Raw genomic sequence first — 26923 nt, 5'->3', positions numbered from 1 at the left:
TGTGAGTGAAAGTGAATGTATACGCAAACACATTTAGCATGACCTTATAACTGCACATAAGGCCATAAGGGTAAACATGGATATTAGCAATGATGCTTTCTCACACACGATAAACTGCAGAATCTAAACGTTGCATGTCATTACTTGTAATATGAACAACACAACTTTAATAAAGTATTCCTTGTTCTCAATTCACCAAGTGTATAACATAAATTGAACCGCCACGGACGTCGTGAGGTGATAGCACATTTTACGTCCCATCTTGAAGAGATTACTGGTGCCCAGATATTTACTGCCTTCTGGTTGTCATCAATAATTCGAACCAGAATTTTTACTTGGCCCCTTTTCTTAAATCTTGACTGCACGACTGAACTAACTAGACATCACTATTGAAGAGTTTTAGGGTCTTATTGCTGAGTTAAAATGCTTTCAGCTTCACAGTCAAAAGGCTGTTTAGCTACTGACTTGTGTGACTGCTACATGCAGTGAGTCCTTTCTGTATGGATTTTAAATGGTCTGCCAACACTTGAGGCACACTGTTCCTCAAGTACAAAAGTTTTTGCATAAATTCAGGACACTAAATAAGCATAGTAAAACTCAGTCATGCATTGTGTCATGTTTTTAGCGCGGTCCAATAAAATTAACATTTATTGAAGATTCTATGGTTGGCATTCTTCCACAGGAAATAGCATAAATCCAAGTCTAGGACAAAGTCGCTCTCTGGTTTTGATGTCAAAATTAAAATAACTGTGCTTTATCACCATCAGCATTAACACCTTAATGCTGATTACTTAAATAGCCAACAAACATCTGTTTTGCATGTTGAAATCTCCAACTGCATCATTTTTTTAATCTCAAATTTCCAAATTGATTGTTCTCTGCCAAGACTTCTTCTCCTCTACTTACTAGAAAACATTTAGTTAACTAATGAATTTGATTCTTAGGTATCTTCCAAAGCAAGTCGGCCTCTTCATATTGATCATCCTCCCATGCCATAGCGTGTTTTCTGTACTGCATCCACGATCATTCATCCTCCATGATCTTCTCCATCTCCAACGCGCTGGACCTGCTGCTGTTTTAACATTCTTTATTTGTGTTGTTGCGGTTCCTGTGGCGTCTCATTGAAAAGTTGCAAAACAGCGACACCCAATGGTGAAAAAAGAAAACGCAACCCTAATAGACTAATATAGATGAAATGTACTTTCTTCGTCCTTACGTTTTTTAAACGCACCTGTATTAATTAAAATACAATATTAGTGGTAAAGTAAAACGTGTCCCTTTGAGATTTAGATTGTGTGCTTCCATCTTGTTCGTGTTTCCTATCTCGCCATGATCCATAAAATGTGGCCGTGATCCATAAACATTGGTTATTTATTAAGGTTAATTATTAAACGTTAATTCTGCCACACGGACGCGGTAAGCGCTGACGTGCACAGATCGGTCTGCTGCCGTGCGTGAGCGTGATGCTCCTGCATATGGCCCAATAACATTCCTGCCGCTGCAGCCAACTATTTCCGGGTTAGCGAAAGTTCGCCTGTGCTGCACAGAAAGCCAGGACTGTCTGCAAAGGTCAGTCGAGTTATACAACGCAAACACTCACCGCGCTTCTCGTGTTGACATGCATTTGTTTGCAAGTGCGCCTCTGTGGGGGTGCAGGTGTTTATTTTACTGACGCGATGCTGTCAGAGGCGGCGCAGATGTAAAATAGCGGCTAGCTCGGATGCTAGCTCGTGCTAACCGTGTCCCGGCGAGGAGCTGCAGCAAGAGGACAAAAAAAGACGAGCGGCCGCCAGTGGAGTCTGGAACCGTTCTCACTCCAAATCGCGTCTTTGGCGCACGTTTAAAAGCAAAACCAGCACCTAGTTCGCTTGAGGTTGAGGTTGTTTCAATGACAGGACACGTTGACAGTCCGCTGTGTTGAGCAGTCAAGTAGGATCCTGAACGGATCCTGATGAAGAACCGTGATGGCTAGTAAATGCCATCTGTGCGGTCGGCGGGACTTTTATGGCTCTAGTTCAAGTCCCGGTCAAAGGATGGACGGAATGTTACCAGCAGACGTTTGTGTAACCTAACTATCTAATTGATCTAGGATTTTTGATGGCATAAATGTTTTATATTAAAACGCCATATATATATATATATATATATATATATATATATATATGCGCCCGTAGCGTACCACTACATGATATGGAAATCTATAGATGTGGGAAGAAAATATCATTGTATTAATTAATGAAAGGATCAAAATATGTTTTTATAAACTTATGAGCATTCTATTATTCATCGGCTTTTTCCATCTTCTGCATATGTTAGTCCATAGTATGTCCATAGATAGTCCAGAATGTAGCTGGGTGTGCCTCGTGCTCTCTCCCCCCTTGGATATAAAATATAACATCAATATGCAAAATGAACACTGTTTGCCATATGGTTATCATTAATTTATTACAGACACAATGGCTTTCATTTATTTAATTGTCTGATCTCAGCAATGTTATTATTAATATTATCTCGACACTAAATTTTCCTCGTGGTGATTTGATTTTTATATATAGTTTTGTAATAACTAGCTACATATTATATCCAGGTTTATTTGACTTCCCGGTTGTTTTTCAGTATTATTTGGCTTCCTTTTCCTTAAAAGATACTTTATTTATACATGCAAAATCTTAAAATGAAGTTATATTAATGTTTTTGACTGGTAAGTTCAATTTGGTTGTTATTGGTTTGTCTAGTGTTTAAAGGAGGGAGGAGAATTCCCACTAACTATGAGCACCAGCCTGAGTGCCCATGCTCTATCTATTCTTGTTTAAACCTCTTTACACTGGTCAGACCGTTGGATAAATCCTTGATCCAATATCACCCCTAGTGCAAACAAACATGGAGTTAACGGTGCAAGTGACCTCGAGTCAAGGTTTAAGGAGCAAGTCGCATATAGTCTTCTTCAAACGTCTCATATTTGTATGAGGGTGTCAGTTAAGTTGTAAGTTTTTATTTATAATACAATAATAAATGGATATGGTGACTGTGATTCACTTTCTGTTTTAACTTTGAAGGTGACTGTGTCATTCAAACATTCGTCATTTGTCACCCTTGTAGCAACTTAGTGGGAAATGTTGTCATGTTCATGGCTAAGGCAGAATTTCTTCTGTTAGTTAATGCTGCTGAATTATTGACGTATAATTGCCCCCTACATGCTGAAAACTCCTCCCCACATTTGCCATTTGTCCCGCTTATCTCTCACCTGTCTGACATTTGTTTCTGGCAGGAGGACTGCCCTCTGTCCCGTTGTGCTCCTGGTGTGTGTGTGCACCATGGCGAGCCTTCTGCGTGTCGTGGCAACCAGCTGTTCTGCTCCCGTGTTGGCTGGTGTCTCCAGTGTGAAGCTTCAAAGCGGCCAGAAATTGAAAATATCATGCCTGCGCTTCTTCAGGACCCACCAGGCCCTCGGAAGGTGTGCAAGTCCAGGTAAGGCTTTTCACCCATGCGGGAAGTATTTGTTCTACTCCTGAATCATAAAATAAAAAGCTGAAATTTGTTGAACTATTACTCAACACTAAATGTCGATGAAATTCCCATCATCTCTTGTCCGTGTATTGAGGACAAACAAGCACGTGGAGGTGGTAATAGTGGCACAAGTCACCCTTCCCAGTTCAATCACTAGTTTCTGTTTCCCTCTCAAGGCTTCTTTCTTGATCTTGTTAGTCTGGCAGTTTATTGAGAAAAGATATAAAATTCATTATTTAGTAATTGTTCTGACTGCAAACATACTTGGCGTCTTAACCCTCCTTATTTGGTCCTCAAATCAATGCCAAGCCAAAAATGTGCTTACTAGTTGGTATAATCATCAGATTTTGAAATTAAATTAAAATTATTGTTCAATATCATATTTCAGGAGGAAGTCATCCGTTTAAGAAGAACGCTATTTAAAACGCTATCCTGGTTATAGTTTACATAAGGGAACATATATTGCAATAGATTAACTACTTATTTGTTTGTTTACGAGCGCCATGTCCACCAGCAATAATCATGATATAGTCCTGATGTTTTAATCTGTGTCACTCATCCATGGTCATAGAAAGTTCACTTTAAACAGCACCATAATTCCTGATTATGAGCAGTAAATATGAAAGTAATATGAAAGTATATTAATAGCAATAGTGTCCTCCAATTTCTTTTTTGTGACAAACGTGGTGTGATCGTTTGAAATGAATGCTACTGCATATACTGCAACAACACAAGTGAGCCTTGAATTAGAAACCAGGCCAAAATTTCCCTCTGAACTGAACTTCATTCCTCTAAAATCAAGCTGAACTTTTGAAATGTTGCTTTGACTGTGCCTGGTTTTTGGAAGGTTTATGGATGGATTTGTAATTGAATAATACGCCAAATAATGTGACGATGGAGGATAGAATGATTCTGCTGATGAATATTTCCACATGCATTGTTTTATGTCACGAGAATGAGATCCATCCAAAAGTCTGTCTAGTTTCTATTTGACCAGGGTGGTGACAGTACTACCCTGAATAATGCTCAGGATGTCTAGCAGATTGGTGGGATTCATATTTGACACCTTCAATGGTGGTGCAATGTTGGGTTGCCTTATAGTATAGTGACTCATGTACACTAATAAATGAGGGTTTTTTCCCCATCTCTTGAGTGTTACTTCTGATGGTTGTAACATCTGTGCGGGTTCCCACCTGCTGGTCCAGTAGGTGGCTTCTTTTTGCAAGCCTCTTTGACATATGATGTTAACTGACACGCAAGCAAATTATGACCTAAAGAGCTTCACTCCAACCATATTCACAAACTTATCTACCCACTAATTTCTGCACAAATCTGTCAATCTCATCGTCATTACATGTTGTGTTTACCGTGGAATCCGGTGCGGACCAGTTCCCTGTGCTTCTTAGCTGTGTGTGTTGGGTTTAAACTTGTTGGTTGTGTGTTGAAGGAAAGTGGGTTCACAGGACAGAGGTTGACATTCCAGCAGATAGGTCCGCTCCAGTAACAGCTGGCAGGGTCAGTTTGGGACTAGCAAGTCTCAGGTTACAGGTTGAACGCGGACAGCGGCTCTAATACATGCGTCCAGATATGGTGCTTCATGTTAATAATGTTGCGAGCCTATGCGACTCTTTCCGTCACCACAATGTGTATATTGACTTTGCTATTTAAATCTGTCCTTGTTATGTAAAGGATCACTTTGACGATCTCAGAATTTTAGCACAAGACACACTACAGAAGACATTATTAATGAGAACAGTTTAGCTCTTTTTGTATTAGTTTTTTTTTTTCATTTCTTGTTTGTAAAGGTCACAGAGCTGGCTGTGAGGAAGGTCAGTGTGGGAGAATCTCTTGTGTTTATGTATAGACTAGGGAACTGTAGGAAATAGCTGCAGTGGAATTTTCCATTGAAGTAGGGGCATCATGTGACCGGCCTGGTGGTTTGACACCGTGACAGACAAATGTTGGCATGTCTTTTTCTTGTGCTTGTAAATTAAGTTACACAAATAATTTCCCAAAATATGATGGTTGTATCTAGCAAACTCTTCATATCAAATCCCTTTGTTTTATTATTGGATGAAGCAGAAAATAAATCACCTCTGGCCTGATTACAAATAGCCACCGGAACATAAATAGAAGAAAGTCCGACATTGCAGCCTGTGAAATGTTCAGCTGCATTATGTCATTTTATTTACATGAATTAACTCAAAAACACTTTGGCATATAGTTTTAAATGATGAGAGTATTCAGAAATATTTCTGCTTCCCTGCATATATGTTTATTTATTTATTTTCATTCTATTTATGAAATTATAAATAATGTCTTTGATTGTTTTGTCCATTTTCCTCAAATCTATGAAATCTTTTTCCCCCAAATTACCGTAACTATGAACCACTACTTTTTTCTCGCGGTCTGAACCCTGCAGGTTATACAATGGGGTGGCTAATACATGGATTTTTACTGACTAAAATCAGATGAAATCTAACACGATGAAACTGATGGCTTTTTATTTACCCATAAAAACAGTACATTTTGAGGGCTTTAATGTGAATGAAAGATGTGAGGAGTTCATGATTTAAGTTCAGAACATTGCACAGTTAATTTCACGAGTCAGTCTCCATGCCGAAGCTTGTTTTCAAAACTACTTTTGAAAAGCTCTTTTAAGTCTGGTGCACTATCGACCTCTCTGTGGCACAGACGGCACCACTGCATCCGCGGCTTATGGATGAGCAACATCTATTTTCCTTCTTGAATTTAGTGGGTTCAGCTAATATTCTGGTGTGCTCTATAGTCCAGAAATTACGGTAACCTGTGCTACGTTTTGGTGATCAACATTGCCTTCAGATTATTTCATAATCTCAATTTTCGTTCAATGTTTCCAGGAATTCCTTACAAACAGCTGACGGTGGGCGTTCCAAAAGAGATTTTCCAGAATGAGCGACGTGTGGCTCTGTCTCCCGCCGGCGTCCAGGCGCTCATCAAACAAGGCTTCAACGTTATTGTGGAGTCCGGCGCTGGAGAGTCTTCCAAGTTCAATGACGAGCACTACAAGCAGGCTGGAGCTGCGATCAAAGATATCAAGGATGTCTTGTCCTCAGACGTGGTAGTCAAGGTAGGCAGATGGATTGGGAAGCGGTTTTGTAATGGCAACATTGGACTGACATGTCTGTTTGACATTTAATTGGCAGTGGAGAAAGGAAAGACGCAGCAGCTTTGGAATATTTTTGGCAACACACATTCAGAGAAATATGATTTTTAGTGAGAGGAGAAGGTTTTATTAACTGCATTATCTCTGCCAAGCCACAGAATTGTGACGTAATACTCGCTCTATGTGCTTCAAGTCGTGCTTTGGAAAGATGGATGTTGGTTGCAAATACCAGAGGGTCAAGAGTGTTTTGGCTCAGAAGACATACTTCAGTGTGAATGTGCATTGTCAGGACACAAATAGGAATTAGAGAACTGCATAGGAAGGTCCCTGAAAAACTATATGATTATACATCCTAGCTTCTTGACTGTGATTACAAACAAATGAATGTTTCATCTACTACGTATATGTATTATAACATATGCATTTAATGTATTTTTTTTTTACTAATTTTATGATTTTGTGATTTAACTATAACCTTCGGGATATCTTTTAAAAACTAGATGAAACAAAAATGCAAATATAAATTAATATTATTTTCATTCTTAATGAAAATGCTCATAAAACCGTTTATTTTTCTGTGGGGGTTTGGCTTGATACAAATGCGTCTTCTGATGTTTCCTCCATATTCCAGGTGCGCGCTCCCATTTTCAACCCTGCTTTGGGCGTCCATGAGGTGGACATGATGAAGGAGGCCGCTACTTTAGTCAGCTTCATCTACCCGGCTCAGAACCCGGAGCTCATGGACCTGCTGTCACAAAAGAAGGCCACAGTGCTGGCCATGGACCAAGTGCCCAGAGTCACCATCGCCCAGGGTTACGACGCCCTCAGCTCTATGGCAAACATTGCTGGGTAGGTTCATGTTCAGCCAATGATGGCCTTGCTTTTTTAATCCCACACTTCTCAACCCCAGATATGTAAATAATACTTATGATATTGGTTATGCAGTACTTTGTTGGAGTTGTGTTTTTTACCAAACTCGGATCAAAACGTTTTATGTGAAATCCACAATGGTTTTCTTTAACTCAAGTTGTCAACTCTCTCCAGGTATAAGGCAGTTGTGTTGGCAGCCAACAGCTTTGGTCGTTTTTTCACTGGTCAAATAACAGCAGCAGGGAAAGTTCCACCTGCAAAAGTTTGTACAAAGTTTTTCCCTAATGCTTTTCACTCTTTTACTGCGACTCAAATGTTAAATTCTAGTGTGTGTGCCTGGCTAGGTGCTGATTATTGGAGGTGGAGTGGCTGGACTGGCAGCAGCTGGGACAGCCAGGGCCATGGGAGCCATCGTCCGAGGTTTCGATACCAGGTGGGCTGACAGGCCTCAGAAAGAAAGACTTACTAAAACAAAGCATATAACAGATAGACCCAGGGCACCCATCCCTTTAGAGGTCATGAACTAGTTGGATCTTATTTTAAAATGAATTGTGGCAACTGTGAAACGTTGACTTATATGACGTCTGATTTGTCCGCCTTACTCAGAGCCGCAGCTTTGGAGCAGTTCAAATCTTTGGGCGCAGAACCTCTTGAGGTTGATATTAAAGAGTCAGGAGAAGGCCAGGGGGGCTACGCCAAAGAAATGTCAAAGGAGTTCATCGAGGCTGAGATGAAGCTGTTCGCCAAACAGTGTCAAGATGTGGACATCGTCATCAGCACTGCTCTAATCCCTGGTACGAATGAGACGGGCGCTGTGGATATCAGTTTCCGAAGATAACTGAGCAGAAACAATATTGTTATAGGAAGGCGCGCACCAATCCTCATCACCAAACCAATGGTTGAAAGCATGAAAGATGGGTCGGTGGTGGTGGATTTGGCTGCTGAGGCTGGAGGGAACATCGAGACTACAGTTCCAGGAGAGCTTTCTGTGTACAAGGTATGAGATGACCAGTGTTGAAATAAATATGCATATCGTGCTCAAAATCTGTTTTTGATTCTTATAGGGAGTGACCCATATTGGCTTCACGGACCTGCCAAGCCGTCTGCCAACCCAGTCCAGCACTCTGTATTCCAACAATATCACAAAGCTGATGCGAGCTGTCAGTCCAGACAAGGATAACTTTTTCATGGATGTGAAGGAGGTGTTTGATTACGGAACCATGGATCATGTTGTCAGAGGGTCTGTTGTCATGCAGGTATGAGGCCTAATCTGGCTAAACCAAAACATATTTATTCTGAGGTGGACTGCAAGCATGATATTAAAAGCAGGAGTTGGCATATTAGTGATTTGTGTGACGTCAACTTTGAGAACATTTGATTTTTCGAGTTGGAACCTATCGTGTTTTCATCCAACCTTGTATTCCGCATGTGGGAGAGGTATCATTCCACTGAAGAGAGTTCAGAAGATGATTCATTTACTGAACTTAAACCAAAGTACTGTCTGCCTCAAACTACTTTTTGTCCACCTGATGCTGCTATGTCTGTCCTAACTTCTTCTACCTCGGCAATTCGAATGACAGGTAGTGTAGGACGGGTAGAATAAGTTTTTGCTGCAAACCCTCCAAGAACTGCCACAGGAAAGTCACAAATTGCATGGCTCTGCCGTGGGGTTCTTATTTGGACGTCTGATGTAGATATATCAGTGTCACGTACACAGGACAGTGTTGATAATTATATTTGTGCAAATAACTTGAACTGTGGATGAGGCTTTGTATAGCCTAATTACTCCTTGAAACAATATTTATGTTTTAAAGCTAAATAAATCAGCAATAGAAAGAAAAATTATAGAAAACATGCCATCAGAGCATGTGACTGTCACATTCCTACTGCAAATGTGCACTGCGCACTTATACATTTAAACAGATTTTTCTCATGGAATATCTGGATATTTCCCTTATCTCCCATTTTGCTCTGAAATAAAAGTAATTTAATTATTCCATGCAACGCTGGGGGTCGTGAATAACGTCCTGCGTGTTCATCGTTTCACCACTAGATGTCCCCATTGAGACAATTTACTAACAGGCCGATTTGTTAGGTAAATCGTTGGAAACCTGGATGCTTTCAGTTTCGGTTGACGGAACTCAATTCATAGTTGCTAACTTTTTCTCGCATGTTACGATATCTATGCATGTAGTTCAGAAAGCTTTTTGAGGTCATTGTCCAAAAAGTGGACGAAATCGTTGTAGAACTTTAGATTAGATCGGCATCATTATTCGACCTGTATTCAGGTTGAATTTCCATATTTTTGCATCCAAGAGATTCGAGGCTGAATTTTCCATCCTGGTGTCTTGTTAAACCTGTCCTGCCAATATTGAAACTCTTGTAGCGTTATTGGAGTCTATTTTCTTAGGTCCATCAGCTATCATCGTTCTGCTTGGGTTACACACACAACAAATGATAAGACAAGCAGATATGTCATTTGTAATATCGTCCAACCAAGAATTTGTGTTTTGGTCCTCTACAGATATGATAATCATGTAATGAGATTCGCGATGAAAATTACAGGGATCATGCTGTTATTTGATATTGCTGCCACTACTCCAATTTGTGTGAGCTTTTCTTGTGCTTTCTTCAGCCTTATGACATCTCCACAATGTAGATCCTTGTTGAATAGGTGGCCCATCAGTGTCTCTGTGCATGTATATATATGTAAATCTACGCACTCTATTATGGGTTTTTGTCCTTATCTTAGTTTGTCTGTGAAGCACTTGAACAGTGTTCTTGACGGTACTAGCTAAATCTATATTATTATTATAACTATCATTTTTACTGTTAGTCCATTGGCGATCGTATCTCCACCAACATTATTTTACACACATGTTTTGCGTTACTGTAACTTCTCGAAGTTTGAGAAAATCCACCATAAAAAATAACACTATCTGAAAGAAGAGAAGCAAGGCTTTACACTGACTGTCATTACGGTACTCCCCAGCACTTCTCCACTCAAAAACTCAAGTGAATAGTTGGTACCATAAAAAAATATTAAAAGTGGAAAACGAGCGTTCCAATTAAGTTTTTTTTTTTTTTTGAAAAAAACTTCTGTGGCCCTTTCTTATTTGTATTTGAGTAATAATATTTTCATATTTCACTGTTCTGTCGCAGAATGGAAGAAACCTGTTTCCTGCACCTCAGCCGAACAATGTGCCTGTTGCAGCGCCTCCAAAACCAAAATCTGTCAAAGAGTTAGAGGCAGAAAAGGCTGCTCAGGTGTCTCCCTTCAGGGCTACACTCACCACTGCCGGCGCTTACACTGGAGGTCAGTCGTTCATTTTAAAAAAAACATGTTTTCTCTTTCCTCCTGGCTCTTGCACTACCTAATTGTAGTGAGTTATAGTTGCAACTTGATTCTGATGTTCCACTGCCAGGTACAGTTCTGATTCAAAAGCTGCATGATCAGGTGCTATCAAAACTGCACTCTCTGACCCCTTATACACTTGCTCACCTTTTTTTGAGATGCAATGCATATTGAATCTGTTCGATCACATTTAGGTCAAGCAAGCAAGTTCCTCAGTTTTCTTCAACGTGCCCCACAAATTATTTCTCATTTATACACTTCCATGTGGAATGGATTAGCCAAAAATTAAGAGAAGGGCTACTGTTGGGGTGCGTGTGATTTGAACGGAAAAGCAAACGGTCCATTCTGATAGTTGAGTCCTATACTGCATTTCTTACCGATAATGGTTTGGGCACATCTGTGTCATTGTGTCCTGACAATACTGTATTTCAAGAGTCAATTCAGTCAATTCCGCTCACTGTCAGTGGTCGTTTAGATTTTTGGGTGGCTAAGGTCTGACTGAAGGTGAGTAGTAGGTTAATGGTCATCTCTTTGGGTCACTGCAGGAATGTGCACAGGAGGCGAGAAGTGACAAGCAGATTAAAGTGCATGCACGCACACACAGGCACCCTCTAAGTGTCAGGAAGTGTGCGTTATAAAACCAGTTTCATGCTGAGTGTTTGTTTGAAGTGGTGCCTCAGTGAGTGTTTCCCATGGTGCCACGACGGTGACTGCGTGAGTTCACCACATGCCGTTAATACGGATCACACGTTGTTGAGGTGCTGGAGTAGTTTCCTACTTGACACCAGCTCAAAGCCACCGTGGTTAGCTGTCTGTTATTAGAAAAGTGAAAATGTGCTTAGAGTGTCATGCATTCGTGTACTCAATTTTGGTCCAAACATTGACCTAGTTTTCAACCAATGTTGGAAGTTAAAGATTCTGACACTATATGAAGTGACAAAAGTGGTCATAAATTGTCTGTAGCCATTGAGCAAAACAGCATTGGTAATATGATCATGCCTCAAATTGAGCATTGACTTCAAAACGGTTTCTAAGTTTATTGCCAGCTGTCGGATGGTCTTTTAAATGAAACAGCCCATGTAGAAATAAACTGCTTAAATGCCTTTCCTGCCACAGAATGGTCTGGATGATATGCTCGTATATTTTCTTATGCAGTTCGTGACCAACAGATATCTGAAAGAAGAATGTAATGCGATGAGACAAAATCTATCTGAAGCAAATAACTCTTTGATGATACTCCCACTCTGAATATACTCGCTCTAAAATGTTTCTTCCCCTGCCCTCCTTTTACCACTTCAGGTATTGCCACCTTGATGGGTCTCGGTCTGGCAGCTCCGAATGCTGCTTTCTCTCAGATGGTCACCACCTTTGGACTGGCTGGGATTGTGGGATACCACACTGTGTGGGGCGTTACTCCAGCCTTGCACTCTCCTCTCATGTCTGTGACCAATGCCATCTCAGGTCAGTTTTGAAGTGTGTTCATTAAAATTGTGGCATCTTTATGTACGTTTTCCCCTTGCATGTATGGTATAAATGCATTTGTAACAGTCTGAATTTATTTACTTATCTGTCCTAAAATACAAACCATGGTAGATTTTTGCTTCTACAGTGAAAGTACAGACTCTCTATTGGTCTCCTCTTTTAATGACACTTTAGTTTTGAGTGTGAAACATAGCTCCTCAAAATCTCAAGGCCATGGTTTGGATTGTATTGTTCGTGTTGGAGATCAGCTCCTTCCCTAGATGAAGGAGCTTTGGTCTGCCTGTGTTGGATACCAGTTTGCACCAAAGAACTACTAAATCATTATTTTTGTTATGATGATGATTTTTTTAAAATACCATACGTATATGAATAGTCCTAACAATGTCCAGAACATCTGCTGCAGCTTAGTGTTTCAGCAGTGACCTATTTAACTGCTGCGCACCAACACCTCCGCATGTACCCAGGTACACTTTTCATAGTTTATTCATTTTATTTATACCTGTGATCAGTCAAAATGTGTGCTGACTCTTCAGCAGCCTGGCACCTTCTCTGCCAACGCTCTGACATAGAGCTCACATAAAAAACTATAAAGATGGTGTCCGTATTGTTGGCTGCTGCTTAACACAAGAGGGTTAAGAGGTTAAAGAAGTAAGTGCATGTGTGTGTTCTTGTGGCTTTGATCACGCTGGAGAACCACGCTGGTGTAGGAAGTAACACACCATTGGTGATCTGTGGGGGTCAGGGTGGTCTTTTGCTCATTTAGTCATGCACACAGCTAGACACCAGGGCCGAGGTGGGAACTAAATGGACAGTTTTCACTTCCTCTTAAATTTTATTAGTTACACCTCTGTTCTAGTTTCACGTTTTCCATCACCTTTACCCACCCCCAATGCTTGTGACACAACTTTGCCACTGTGTTTCTTTTAAATACTTGGAACGCATGTCAATCATTATTTTATCCACAACACTGACAACATCCATCCATCTGCCCTCTGTTTGCACTCCATCTCTGGTTTTCTCTTTCCTCCAGGTATTTTCCCTTTAAATTTGGCACTGCCCTCTCGCCTTTTTAAGTCACTGATCTGTGACTGCCGTTCTGGAAAAATTGAAGATGTCTAATAACTTGCAGACATTAGAGAATCATGGTGGAATTCAGGGTTTTATGGAGGGACAGTCATCTTCTTCTTGAAAGAGAGTTAAGTTTCAACCTGTGGTGACGAGTGTGTCTAAAATTCTTCAGATGGCATTTTTCTCCTGTAGTGGGCTTTTTTCGAGGGGCAACTCTGTTACTCAAATCTGATATCAGTCCTTTATTCTTGCTGAAGATACTGATTTACACATAGCCAGTAGCCTGGTGGCTAACGTTACAGGACGGCAGCCCACCCATGTACAGGTGTGTGTCTTTAGATGCGTCTTGGTGTTCTGTTGCATTTTTGACCAACGTGTCCAAGGATGTCTGTAATCTTTGCCAGAAAATGATGAGGCTTCAGACGTTTATTGAAGAGCTGTCTTCACTGTGATGCACAATGTTTGTCCACTTTTTGTTTGACCCTGAGGTTGACACATTGTTTTTTTTTTTTCAGAGCTGATACCTATGCTGAATACTGAGAGTTATTTGTGATCTTGAAGTCTGATATAGAAATTTGCTTGCTGTGCTAGTCCACTCTGGACGCTCTCTTACATTCTCCACCTTTACCTTTACGACCGCGGCAATGGCCTTGCCAATGTGAACTCTAGTTTGAATAATGTCCCAAGTTCTGCCATTTATGTTTAAGTGAGATGTCAGACTCCCTGTGCCATTTAGAAATAAAGTAATATTTTTGAAAAATTCTTGTTTTGTAGGGCTGACGGCTGTCGGAGGTTTGTCTCTAATGGGAGGCGGATACACTCCATCAACGACTGCACAGACACTGGCTGTGCTCGCTGCCTTCATCTCCTCAGTCAACATTGCTGGTTGGTATCTCAAATATGGTCATAGCGTATTTTCTAAACCAACATCTTCTGTCTTGCACTCTTATCTCTTTACCATCTCTACTAGTGATTAGGAGTCCTTATTTCATGGTTCATAAATATATTCTACATATCTGTGACAAACCAACTGTATGAATTGTCAATTGTTTTAATTTGAATTGAAACATAACTTCATTCAATATATTCAATATAATCAATTCAACATTGGCTTTTTTTATAGATTCTTTTTTTTTTAGAGGTTATCTATATATTTTATATATTATATGCCAATGTCCTTATGCTTACTTTGTGAAGCATAGAGCCGCACGAAAAAGTTCTGATTTTTACATATTGCAGTGAGCTGCAGTTGTAACTTGGATCTAAATTAAATTAATTAAATTATTAAATAAATGTTTAGCCAAGGGATTTCAATGTCTTACCTGACGGTGGTTGACCTGTCTGACTCGGTCTCAGGTGGCTTCTTGGTGACTCAGAAGATGTTGGACATGTTCAAGCGTCCCACAGACCCTCCAGAGTACAACTACCTCTACCTTCTTCCTGGAGGCGTTTTCGTTGGCGGCTATGCTGCCGCTCTGCAGTCGGGATACAACATTGAGCAGGTTTGTGGTGTTCCTTGTATGACACTATGTCCTCTGAATACATGCCAGTAACCGATGTCCACTGCTCTGCCAGATGATGTACTTGGGCTCTGGTCTGTGCTGTGTCGGAGCCCTGGCTGGTCTGTCGAACCAGAGTACTGCCCGCTTGGGAAATGCCTTGGGAATGATGGGAGTTGCAGGAGGAATTGTTGCCACTTTGGGAGCTCTGAAGCCAAGTCCCGAGTTGCTGGCACAGATGAGTGCAGCAATGGCTGTTGGAGGGACAGCTGGTGAGTTTCTGCCTTTGTTACACTGATCATAGCACACATGCATCATAGTCTCGTACTGCAAGCAAGCCCGAGGATAGTAAGCATAAAATCTGCTGTTTAGATACATGTCAGTCCTTAGAAGCTTGTTTTTGCAAGCAATGTTGCATATATATATATAAATATATATATATCGATGTGATAAATTAATCTGCTTTAATCGAGTTCATGTTCAGTTGCAGACTTCATTGTTGTGGTGAGTCTCTTTACTTTTGTATTGTACTTCCAAGCTTGGACAGATTAGGGAACAGGTGTTCATTGCTCAAGCACTGTGATGTTTACATCATTGGCTGCATGACTAAAGTACTGCCAAACTCTGGAGGTAAACTCAAACCGTACGCATCTTGTAATAGTCACTTATCATTCTCAGAACAGCTTGATAATTAAAATGCAAATAGTTCCAGTAACTGATCTGAAACATAGACTAAACCTATCATCGCAGATAATATTGTCCATTCCCATAGCCAGTCTGTGGCTTCCTAGCAAGCGCTCACACACACACACATGCACACTCACAAACATGGAATTTCCCTAAACGGGCCTCCTCAGGAACACCTGGTTCCTCAGTTGAACCCACTTCCCAGCAGCCCTGAGAGTGTGATTTATGTCTTATTTGTGTACTGGTCTTTCAGCTCACTCAATTATTTGTTTATTATTTCTCCCACTTTCTTCAGGTCTGACTATTGCCAAGCGGATCCAGATCACTGACCTTCCCCAGCTGGTGGCAGCCTTCCACAGCTTGGTCGGGCTGGCTGCTGTGCTGACTTGTGTGGCTGAGTACATGATTGAGTATCCTCACTTTGCCACCGACCCTGCCGCTAACCTCACCAAGATAGTGGCATACCTTGGAACCTACATAGGTGGAATCACTTTCAGCGGCTCACTGGTGGCGTACGGCAAACTGCAAGGTGCGAAAACCCGCCGTAGACTATATGACCTGATGTTGCTGTGCGTGTGCTATATTGAACTACATTTTCAATTGAAAAGCCAAATTTGTAGTCGTGACAGGCCTGCTGTGTTTCTTAGTGCTTACTGAAGTATTAACCGCTGGTGATTTCATCATACTGTTGTCCATTTTAAGATTCTGGCAGATTATCAAAGGGTGCTTGGCAGCACATTCAGTCGTCAGCATGCTACCTGAAACTGGCCAACTTCAATTAACTATAGGTTGATGGAGGGAATCTTCATTTAAATGGGCGGTTTAACTTTAAAGCGTCCCAAAGTTGTTGCTGCCAGAAAACTGATCAAGAATAATAAATAGGTGCTTCGTTAGTTTGGGATTTGTGTTGAAATTCTTGGCCTCCTGTCTGCTTTCATATTCTGGGATACTGCTCACCTGTCATCTCATATCTAGTGGTTGATGATAGAACTGGAGAAGAGATCGGGCCCGTATTTGTTTTCATGTTGCTGCTGTTAGTTGATGTGTCCACGCTGTAGCTGTCAACAAGCCGAGTGTTGATGCTTCATGCTAGTACTGCCTCCAAGAAAACGGGAAAAAGTGGAGTTCATTGGGTTCACGTGTTGGCACCCCTCCCAGCAGCCCCGTCATCCTGCAATATGGGCTTCAAGTGTTTCATCAGCCCCATCATCAATGGACATGATTCATTTTTTTGTTGATTTATGTTTTCTGCTCAGAAGCTTGTGGCTGAGTGTTATATCACTGCCGTGTTTATGGGCAGTGTGATTCATTTGCCAATATTCTGTCTTCCCTCAGCCCTGATCATTCACGGTGCATGTCCCCTTCTCACTAGGGATCCTCAACAGCGCTCCCCTGATGCTTCCTGGACGGCACGCGTTGAACGCCAGCCTGATGGCAGCCAGTGTTGGCGGGATGATTCCCTACATGATGGATCCCAGCTACACCACAGGCATCACTTGTCTCGGTTCCGTCTCGGCGCTTTCAGCAGTCATGGTATGATTCTGTGTTGATTCTGTGTTTTTGTCAAATTTATGTTGAGTGTGTTACAACTGAATGGCAGTCTAAAGTGGTCATTGAACATAAACTGACTTTCACGTTTGGCTTTGTGATTATACACCATCTTAAAGAAATGTTACTTCATGGCATGTGACCCTTGGTTTGCTTCATCTCTTCTCCTTGTTTTTGCTCAGGGTGTAACTCTCACTGCTGCCATTGGAGGCGCCGACATGCCAGTGGTGATCACCGTGCTGAACAGCTACTCTGGCTGGGCGCTGTGTGCAGAAGGCTTCCTGCTCAACAACAACCTGCTCACCATCGTTGGAGCTTTGATTGGCTCATCTGGAGCCATTTTGTCCTACATCATGTGTGTGGTAGGTGTTTGGGTGTCTTTTCATTAAAAATAATGCGTGAAATCATGTCACGAAAACAAATGTTTATACCCACATTGGAGCTGCTCATCTTAATGCAAACTCATTTTCATAATCAGATGTTCATCACCAGCATTATGAGTGGAATATTTTAGTTAGGACAGTCATGATTTTATTTACATGGTTTCAAGATGCAGTCCTTTATGAGTGCTGTAGATTTATACCGCAGGGTGTATTCTAAAGTCATTAGATCTAGTGCCACTGCTGTCCGTCTGGAGCAACCCCCAACTTCTATATTTTGGCAATGATGCACGTCAGCATTCCATCTTGAGGTCACTATGTGTATACCATATGTTCTGGACTATAAGCCACAACCTTTTTCTCGCGGCCTGAACCCTGCTGCTTATACAACGGTGCGGCTGATACATGGATTTTTACTAGGGGATGCTCCACTCGATCGGCCACCGATTATGAAAGGCTGATCTCGGTGTGATCTGAAAATGTGCATCACTGCCTGTCCTTGCTGATCATAAAATCTGATCACATGTGACAGCTGGCATTCAGATGAAGCACCACCCGCGGTTTGTGATGCGTTCGCTCCCCCCTGCCGACACGCCGCTCGCTTGGCAACAGCATGTCTACTGCAGAGGTTTTTTCAGTCTGTCATGTAAAGTTTGCATCCTGCAGCACATGCACGTTAAAAGGCGTCAACGCCTCAAATTCAATAGGATATTTAAATCCCCAGCACTTGATGGAGTTTTCTGGTGTTCATGAAAGTGAAACTGCAGGAACCAGTGGTCACTCACAGACACTCGCCGGTCTGAGCGTGACATTCGGAACATGTTGCCCAAGAAATAATCATTAATTTCACCGTGCCAGACGACCAGCCTTTCTCATGTGTGGAATCAATCGCGACCAAATCCGCTGCTGTTTTGTGTGTGACAGACGCAGTATTCTTTGACCACCTGAATCTGAAACGTTTGCAAACCTCCAGAGTGGGAACTTTCATGAAATAGGTTGAAGACAGCTGCTTCCGCTGAGTGCTCTCCCTGTTTTTACAGTCTAAAGAGTGTCATGCTGGCAAAAATATTGAGCCCCGTCACATCAAACGGATGACGCATTTTATTTACCTTTAAAATGCTCAAACTGCGCTTTTTTCGCCCGCATGTCCGCAGCTCTGCCAACAGAGATGATCTACTGGAGGGTGGAAACAGCGCTTTCTGAACACTTTAAATGTAAATAAGATGTTAGGAGTTCATGACTCAAGTTCACAACATTGCCGAGATTGTTTCATGAGTCAGTCTCGACGCTGGACGTTTTCAAAACTAAAGTAGAGGATCGCTAGAAGTGATCCTCGTGCATTTTCTGTAGCACAGACAGCAACAGTGCACCGCGGCTTATGTGGGAAAAAGATCTATTTTCCTTCTTAGATTTCGTGGGTGCGGCTAATATTCCGGTGTGCTCTATAGTCCGGAAAATACAGTATATCTCCCAGTCAATTTCCTCCTTATCCTGTTCAGCCACTGATGTGCCACGATCAATAAAAGACCAAAGAATGATGTCATCGTGAAAGTAAAAACTGGGAAAACAAAAACCTCTCTCCTCCATGCCAGGCCATGAATCGTTCTTTGGCTAATGTGATCCTGGGAGGCTACGGCACATCTTCCACTGGAACTGGGAAGCCCATGGAGATCACAGGAACACACACCGAGGTCAATGTGGATCAGACTGTCGACATGATTAAAGAGGCCCAGAACATAATCATCACTCCAGGTGAGATACACACTCGCACACAGCTACACACAATTTTGAGGTTTTGTGAGTGGAACAACATGGCGCTCTTGTCATGCCAGAGGGGGTTAAAGACAAAGTCAAAGCGAGTGTTCTGTTTATTTAACCTCTTTTTGACCCATGTTACATCACCATATTGCCAGGCTAATTGACAAGACGTGGTAGAGTGGCCCCCCACACACATACACTTTTGCGTGTCTCTGTGTGGTCGGCAGGCGCTGGTATACAGACATTCTACAGTGCCGAGTATGTAAGGAAGGTCAAGGGAAAATGAGATGGAATGAGGGTATGTCTTTTGTTGACAGTTCAAATTCTACATCCAAAATAGGCTCCCAGTTCCATTTTCAGAGTTGAGCGCTGGTGCGTAACCTTTTGCGCTGCTATCTGGTGTCTGAGATGGCTTCAGTGTGCGAGTACGAATGTGATTCCTCACTCCTCTGAACTTTTTCAATGACCTAAATCGGTCATTGTGTGGCCTAGTGACATTAAAGGCCTGCTGCCAGACTGTTTTTAACCTGTCATGGTTACTAAGAGTTGTTTTACTCACGTGGGTACATGTAAACACAGACTAAAGTCATCCAGCCTGCAAAGTGGTGATTTTAGTCGGCAGTGCTGAGTGCCTATATACAAAAACTTCAGAGGAAATGGCTGTAATTTCCGAGAATTACACACATTGAAATCTCATACTGAGGAAGTGAATCCAAATAAGTCAATTGTGAATCTCTCTCTCTCTTATGTCAATTGAATCATCTTTTTTTTTTTTTAAAGAAAGCTAACACAGAGCATGTCTGAAGCCAAAACCAGACTTAAGAAAATTTGGCTTGAATTGTTCTAGGAAATGAAAGAGGGAGTATCAAAACATTGGAATTGCAATCTTCATCACATCACAATAATAGAAGGCAACACATGTATTTGAAGTTTTGTAGAAAGAAGATCACGGATGGTGGTAGTTTAAAAAAAAAAAAAGTCCACAGTGCAACAATTTCTGTAATTTCAGGCGGTCTGTCGTGTGGAGTACAACTTTGTGTTTCAACTTCTCATCATAGCTCGTGCAATGCTCATCTTGTTTCAGAACTTTTCTTTCTGAATTCTTTTCAAGCCACTGGGGCTAATTTGAGACCCTTGGGTTTAGTCCACAATGTGGTCCAGGATTTATTGAAGAGTGACCTTGTGCTCTCAGGGTGCTGATTCCTAATTAATTAAACACTGCTTGAACAGCCATTTAATGGTTATTGCTCGCTGTACAACCGTTTCTAGTGGAATTCTTTTGAAGCGGTGTGGGTCATGTGTTATGTATTTAGGTTGTGTACCACTCCTGCCCTGCACTGCACTGCTCACACAACTGTATGGGCCCTTGATGAGGGCCATAAAACCATATCAAAGTCACAGCAGGCTGTTGGAGTAGTGTGTTGCTGTGGAGCGGGGTCAGAGTGGAGGGTCGGCTTTAGGGCAGCGCTTCAGCAACCTGTTGACCAAAGCATCGCGCTTCGCTTAACCAAAATCATGCTTGTGTGGGGCTTTAGTTCTGCATATCGTATGGGCATGTCATGCCTGCTGAGATGGTTATTTGGGCTTTTGATCATCAATCTTAGTCAACTAGAAAAGAGCTCACCATACACTCCTTGTTATCCCAGACAAGGAGATTGAGGCACATAAGTCATCACAGATCGCTAAAGAATACTTAAGGGCTTCTTGCAATGCAATTTAACTATAACATAAATGTATCCCCTATTTATTTATCCAAGTCTAAAACGTTCATTTTCAATCTCCTTCAGGTTACGGACTTTGTGCTGCAAAGGCTCAGTACCCAATTGCAGAGCTGGTTAAGATGCTGAAAGATGCTGGAAAAAATGTCAGGTAAGCCTGCAGGTATTATGAGAGTTCTTCACATTCTCATGATCAGTTAGGATCTGAGTGGAAGTGAAGTCAGTGTGCACACCTAATTTGATCTCATTTCAATATGAAAGTCTTGGGACAAAAGTACTTTATTTGTATATATGTAGGGTGCAGTCTGTAGGATCGGTGGCCAGTCACAGATCATTTCAACTACACCCTTTTTGCGTTCCACATGTTCAAAATTTTGAAAAGGATATTACATAATACTTGTTTATTATTTGAGATTACTGTCACGGGTCTTGTTGTCTTTATGTCCTAAGATTGACTTAATTTCCTATCTGTTACTGTTCTGAGCCGTCTGACATATTCTTAAGTACAATAATTTAAACTACTAAGTAAGTGAGTTAAGTTTAGTTAACATTTTGCTTCTCAATGATGTAGTGCCTTTTTTCCTTTTTTTTATCATTCAAGATGAATGTGTTTTAGATGTAGGGACTTTGCTAATATTCGTATGTTGCTTGTTCTTATCTGCTTACTTTGACGATTTCTCTTTGTAATGCATATTTCTTTGTAAATGCAGCTTTAGTTTTTAGGCCATATTTTAGAGTCTTTCATCTAAATCTCTTAATGTAAATGAATGCTATGCTGATGATCATGAAGGTAGTTATGATCACTCAGCAAAAAGCATTGAATCATTGACGGTGAAATGGGAAAAAGAAAGTTTCGATATGGCTGAAAGTGGCACAGAAAGAGAGGCAGGACAAGGTCGAGCGGAAGTAAAGCCAATTGTCCTGCTTTGATCCTTTGATCGTGACTGTGGCAGCTGCTGCTGTTTAGGGCATTTGTACTTGATTAGAGGGAAGTGGGTGGTCAGGGAGAAGGGGGCAGAGGAGAAGTGATCTTACCCACCTCTTTGTTTTCTGCATTTTAATTGTCCATCTCCATGTCTGTAATTCTTCATCTTCTGTGATCTTAATTTGGCGACATGCTTGTGTGCCCTTGGTTTCTGCCATTAACAGGAGGAGCAGGTTCCTTCATGTTGAGATCAAAACGTCTCCATGTTCACATGGATGACACAGAGGGCAGAATCTGACTTTTCCAATTGGCATCGAACATCTCGAATGTATCGCAGAGCTGACAGACCATCCAGCCCGACCTAAAATCCTCAAATAAATAAAGAGGAACTGTTCAAATGGCTGTCAGACACATATGGATGTGGCCGTGAGTCTTTAGAGAGAGACGGTCACCACAATCCAGTGGCTTGTGTTAATCTTCTGGACTGTCTGTCTGGCACAGTTAATGGAGTTTGAAATTTATATATACACACACACCCTCAAAAGTTTTAGTCAGCGTTCAGTAGGGATGTGTGTGTTTGTAGCTGCTCTGTATTCACAAACCCAACTGCAAAATCTCAGTTCTCATCTTGTGCAGGATTGATTTGACAACCTCTTTAGCCACTTCTGACACGCTTTCATGCCCTAATGTTTTTAGCTTCTGCCAACTGCGCAACCGTTGGGCTAGAAATTGAGAAGAGGATCCTGACTCGGATGAAAAGCACAGATGTTAGAGATGGGGCTGTTGTATGGCACAGGGTGTCGGGGAATGTTGAAGTATGAAAAATGGCGTTGTGTTACCACAGGTTTGGAATTCACCCAGTGGCTGGCCGTATGCCTGGTCAACTCAACGTGCTGCTGGCTGAAGCTGGTGTTCCGTATGACATCGTCCTGGAGATGGAAGAGATTAATGAAGACTTCCCCGGTACGGTTCCTTCAAACCCTTTTTAAACTGAAAAAAAGTTAGTTTTTTTAAAAAAATGAAATGAGACTTTCTACATTGCGGTATTAAGTGAATAAAAGTCAGCATAGGAGAATAAGCATTGTTTTCCTTGACAAGTGACGTCCAGAAATTATAGGTATAATTATTACAAAGAAATAAAAATCCTCGTTTTCATTGTCATTTATGATTATATCATTTTTTTTTAAGTTGGATTATACTTTGAATTTACTGTTAAATTGCTTGAATGGTTTGGTTCTCTTGCACTAAAAGCTGTGGCAAAGATTAGAAAATGGTTAGACTTTTTGAAATTGGCTTCCGTTTACAGCTTTCGACATGCTTGGTTTTTGCTCTGAAACTTCTTTTTTTTTTAAACTTTTGTCTGATTCATCTATGTCCAACAGAGACTGACTTGGTCCTGGTGATTGGTGCCAATGACACGGTGAACTCGGCGGCTCAGGAGGACCCCAACTCCATCATCGCTGGTATGCCGGTGCTGGAGGTCTGGAAGTCGAAGCAGGTGAGCCATCTGGCGCATGCATGTGCTGCATCTGATTTGTCCTCAAGCCCAAACAGATAGAGGAATTAAAGGTTTTACGACTGGGTCGCTTTCTCCACCAATGATGGCTGGAGTCTGCACGTGCGGTGGAGCAGCCGCCACACACAGAATCTAAAGCCATGCATGCACGCACACCAGCTTGGGTTGCGCACGTTTGAGACACATCATTAGAGCTCCAGGTGCGCGTCCCATCCTGATCCCATTAGTGGTGATCGTGTCCCTTTGGAATGACGACATCCAGAGCATCCCGCTGGCATCGCTCCGAGATCATACGCAGCTCCCACCCAAAAGACAAGGGGGGAATCAAAGGGGCCGTTCTGCTTTACCACACACGCACACTGATGCACACAGGTGCGCTGACAGCAACATGTGCTACACCTCTCCTCTGCTTTGAAATCATCATTTGTGTGTTTAATAATGAGAGGCTGGACCAAGTGAGAACACTGTAAGTGTTGTACTCTTCATCTCGCTAATCCTTTTCCACATTAATTGGCACAAGGGACTCTAAATGTTTCACATAAAAGCACACAAGTATGTTTGTTTTTTTATTGATCTCAAAAGCAAGGATGTCATGTATAGAAACATCATGACAGACAACTTGTTACAGCACTTCATCTCCTAGTATGTTACTCTAAGACAGTGCTTCTCAATTATTTGCTGTTGCGCAGCCCCTCAGGCAGGAGTAAAGGTTTTACGCGCCGCCCAACTCTCCTCCACCTTTGTAGATACTATCATTTGTCTATGAAATTAGGCATAACATTGTATCCCATAAAAGACTTAATAAATTTAAAAAAAAATCATGAGTGATTGTGCAGTTACACTTTATTATTCTAGCACAAAAGTATTTTCTGACGTTGCATGTGACCTCGGAATATACTTTTTTGTCATACTAGAATAATAACATGTAATTGCGCATCCACTCATGATTTTCTTTTTTCACTTTCAGGCAGATTGATGCACTTAAAATCTTTTTTCTGTTATAGATGAAAACAATGTTAATAAAGATATTCTTTATTGTAAGTTGATCTATATTACGTTCTTATTTCTTTTCTTTAATTTTAGCAAAGATACAATATTGTACTTATGATAATTCTATAGACAAATGATACTATTTAGAGAGGTGGTGGAGAGTTGGGGACGCGGAACGTTTGCTTCCTCCTGGGGTGGGGGACGCACAACAGAAAATAATTGAGAGGCAGTGGTCTGTTTGGTTGTTTTCCACTCTGTGTTGTTCACCTGATTCAACTTGTTTGTCGTCGTCGTCGTCGTTGTAGGTGGTTGTGATGAAGCGGTCCTTGGGAGTGGGCTATGCTGCGGTGGACAACCCCATCTTCTACAAGCCCAACACAGCTATGTTGCTCGGTGATGCCAAGAAGACATGCGACGCCCTGCAGGCCAAGGTCCGTGAGTCTACGAGCCAGTAAGACTCAGTCACTTGAAGGAGGGAGGAAAAATGCAAAGCTCTCCAACAGATGTGCGTGGTTGACCTTTTCCTGTCGTTTTCTTTCAAGAAGCGTCTTCACCTTATTGACAAGCAAACCTTGGTAACCAACCTAAACAGACATTTATTTTTCTTTTCTATTTCCCCGCTGAAGATAGTAGAAGGAGGGTGCGTCATCCTCCTTGTCAACAGTCAGAAATGTAGGTTCGTATAAATGTCAAATAGCTAATGCGACAATTGTGATATTTAAAAAAAATGTAACAGTAAGACATTTTAGTTTCATTGTAAGAAAAGCAGAAATCACCGTCAGCTGTAAACTCACTACATTTTGATGTAACGGAAACAGTGTTGCATTTTTGCGCCTCACGGATACTTACTTCTGTAACAACACACCGATCTGAAAACACCACGTCAGTTGAGTGTGTTCGCTGATCACACACAGCTCCAAACACAGTTAACTATCGAAGTGAACTCAGGCAGCAGCAATAAAACAACTGGGTATATTATTGTCTGAGGTCAAAGCTGCCGTGCCCACGTTGGGTTATTGACATGTTTTTGGAGCAGATGTGTTCTAGATATTGCAGCACAATTAGCATTTGGCTAGTTTTTTCTCCCCCCCTCCCCTCATCCACTCCAATATCTGTGTCCGCATTGTTTGTGTAAATGAAGGATGATGTGTAAAGGAATGTCCAAAGTGAATGTGACTGTCATTGGGTGTGGAGAGCCTGCAGTTGGGCACAACTCTGAAATTTAGTACATGGATTCAACGTAAATAAATACTGCTCATCGCTTTAGACACAAGTAGAGGTGCACAGATGTTAAGCTACTGTAGGACAACTAACGTAAAAGTATATGATTGAAAACCAGTAATAGCCCCCACTATACACTTGTCTTTCCACAGCTGAGCCAATCCAAATAAAATCACTAGGCACATCGGTGCGGGGAGTTTAGCTGCTGCTTGGGTTGGACTGCTGCCCTCCTTCCATTCATTCTTGCTTTCTTCATTTTCACGGTCAGCATTCAGACACTGAGGTGACTTTCCTGGTTCGTGGTCTGGGGAACAAAGTGTCTATATACATGTACTGTAAGGAGTGGAATGCTGAGGTGATTCCTGCTGAGCTATCTGTACATTTGTATCATTTTCACTGTGGGACCTGATGTGTTGACCAACTCTCCTACCTCACCTCTCCATAAAATGACCAACTTATTGTCTCAATTTTTCCACTTCCGCCATTTTTGCTGAACCAGATTTTGACCAACTGCAGTCCAGTCGGTGCACATTGCCTCGCTAGCCATCGAGCCTCAGTCTGCTTGTTTTCTGTCACTGCGTGGAGCCCAGTCGACTTAGATCCAACGGTAAAATCTGACTGGAATGGTCTGCTTTATATTTCTATTCGGCCTGCATTTTGAAAATTTTACAAAGGGAAGACTTGTGCAGCGCTACCATGAATTGAAGGTGTATAGAGTTATAGGAAGATGAAATGAACTGTGAATGTTTTTTTCCCATTTTATGTTCATGGACTTTTCATCCCTAATAAACGTATATTTACACTTGATCATGATGCGTGTCGCTTTTATTCCATCTTTTTGTACAAAAAAAATCCGCTGACAGTTTCAGCTGCGTTTAAGCCCTTGTAACTTTATGGACCGCAGCCTCGCCAGAACATTAGGTAAGGCTGAATTCAGATAGTGATCAATCTTGTTTTCATTCATCAGATCATGATTTTTTTTTCACTCCTAGTCATTGAGCTCTTTGCAAAAATCTGTCATTCCCTTCACTTCGTCTTTTAAAGGCTCTAATGATTAATGAAAAATAAATGTGTGCAGAGAACCGACAAATGACTGGTGTATTTGTTGCAGCGGTCCTGGAGAGAATGAACATGTTTTCTGTCAGCGATGGACCCGTTACATCAGTGTTGACATTCCCCACATAGCCATAATCCTCCATTACTGCTTTCCTCTCCGCCGTCTGACTTCATTTCTGACTGAAATATTCTATTTAT

At 41.6% G+C, this 26923-nt stretch overlaps 1 protein-coding gene across 1 annotated transcript; it reads left to right on the top strand.

The window, feature by feature from the left end:
* The first annotated feature begins 1509 nt into the window (after positions 1-1509).
* nnt (nicotinamide nucleotide transhydrogenase) lies at positions 1510-26476 on the top strand. Its single transcript, XM_053845391.1, has 22 exons — positions 1510-1569; positions 3269-3468; positions 6387-6616; positions 7284-7501; positions 7697-7784; positions 7867-7955; positions 8129-8316; positions 8386-8519; positions 8587-8778; positions 10685-10838; positions 12177-12338; positions 14202-14312; positions 14784-14929; positions 15003-15198; positions 15909-16142; positions 16986-17146; positions 17344-17523; positions 19134-19293; positions 21087-21168; positions 22787-22905; positions 23325-23440; positions 24754-26476. Exons 2-22 carry the CDS (start codon positions 3315-3317, stop codon positions 24901-24903), a joined length of 3264 nt encoding a protein of 1087 aa, XP_053701366.1. The 5' UTR covers positions 1510-1569; positions 3269-3314; the 3' UTR covers positions 24904-26476.
* Positions 26477-26923: the final 447 nt, after the last annotated feature.

Source organism: Synchiropus splendidus, chromosome 1 (genome assembly GCF_027744825.2).
Source record: "Synchiropus splendidus isolate RoL2022-P1 chromosome 1, RoL_Sspl_1.0, whole genome shotgun sequence".
NCBI classification, from domain to species: Eukaryota; Metazoa; Chordata; class Actinopteri; order Syngnathiformes; family Callionymidae; genus Synchiropus; species Synchiropus splendidus.
Note: the sequence above shows the minus strand (reverse complement) of the source record. Positions and strands in the feature narration are given on the sequence as shown.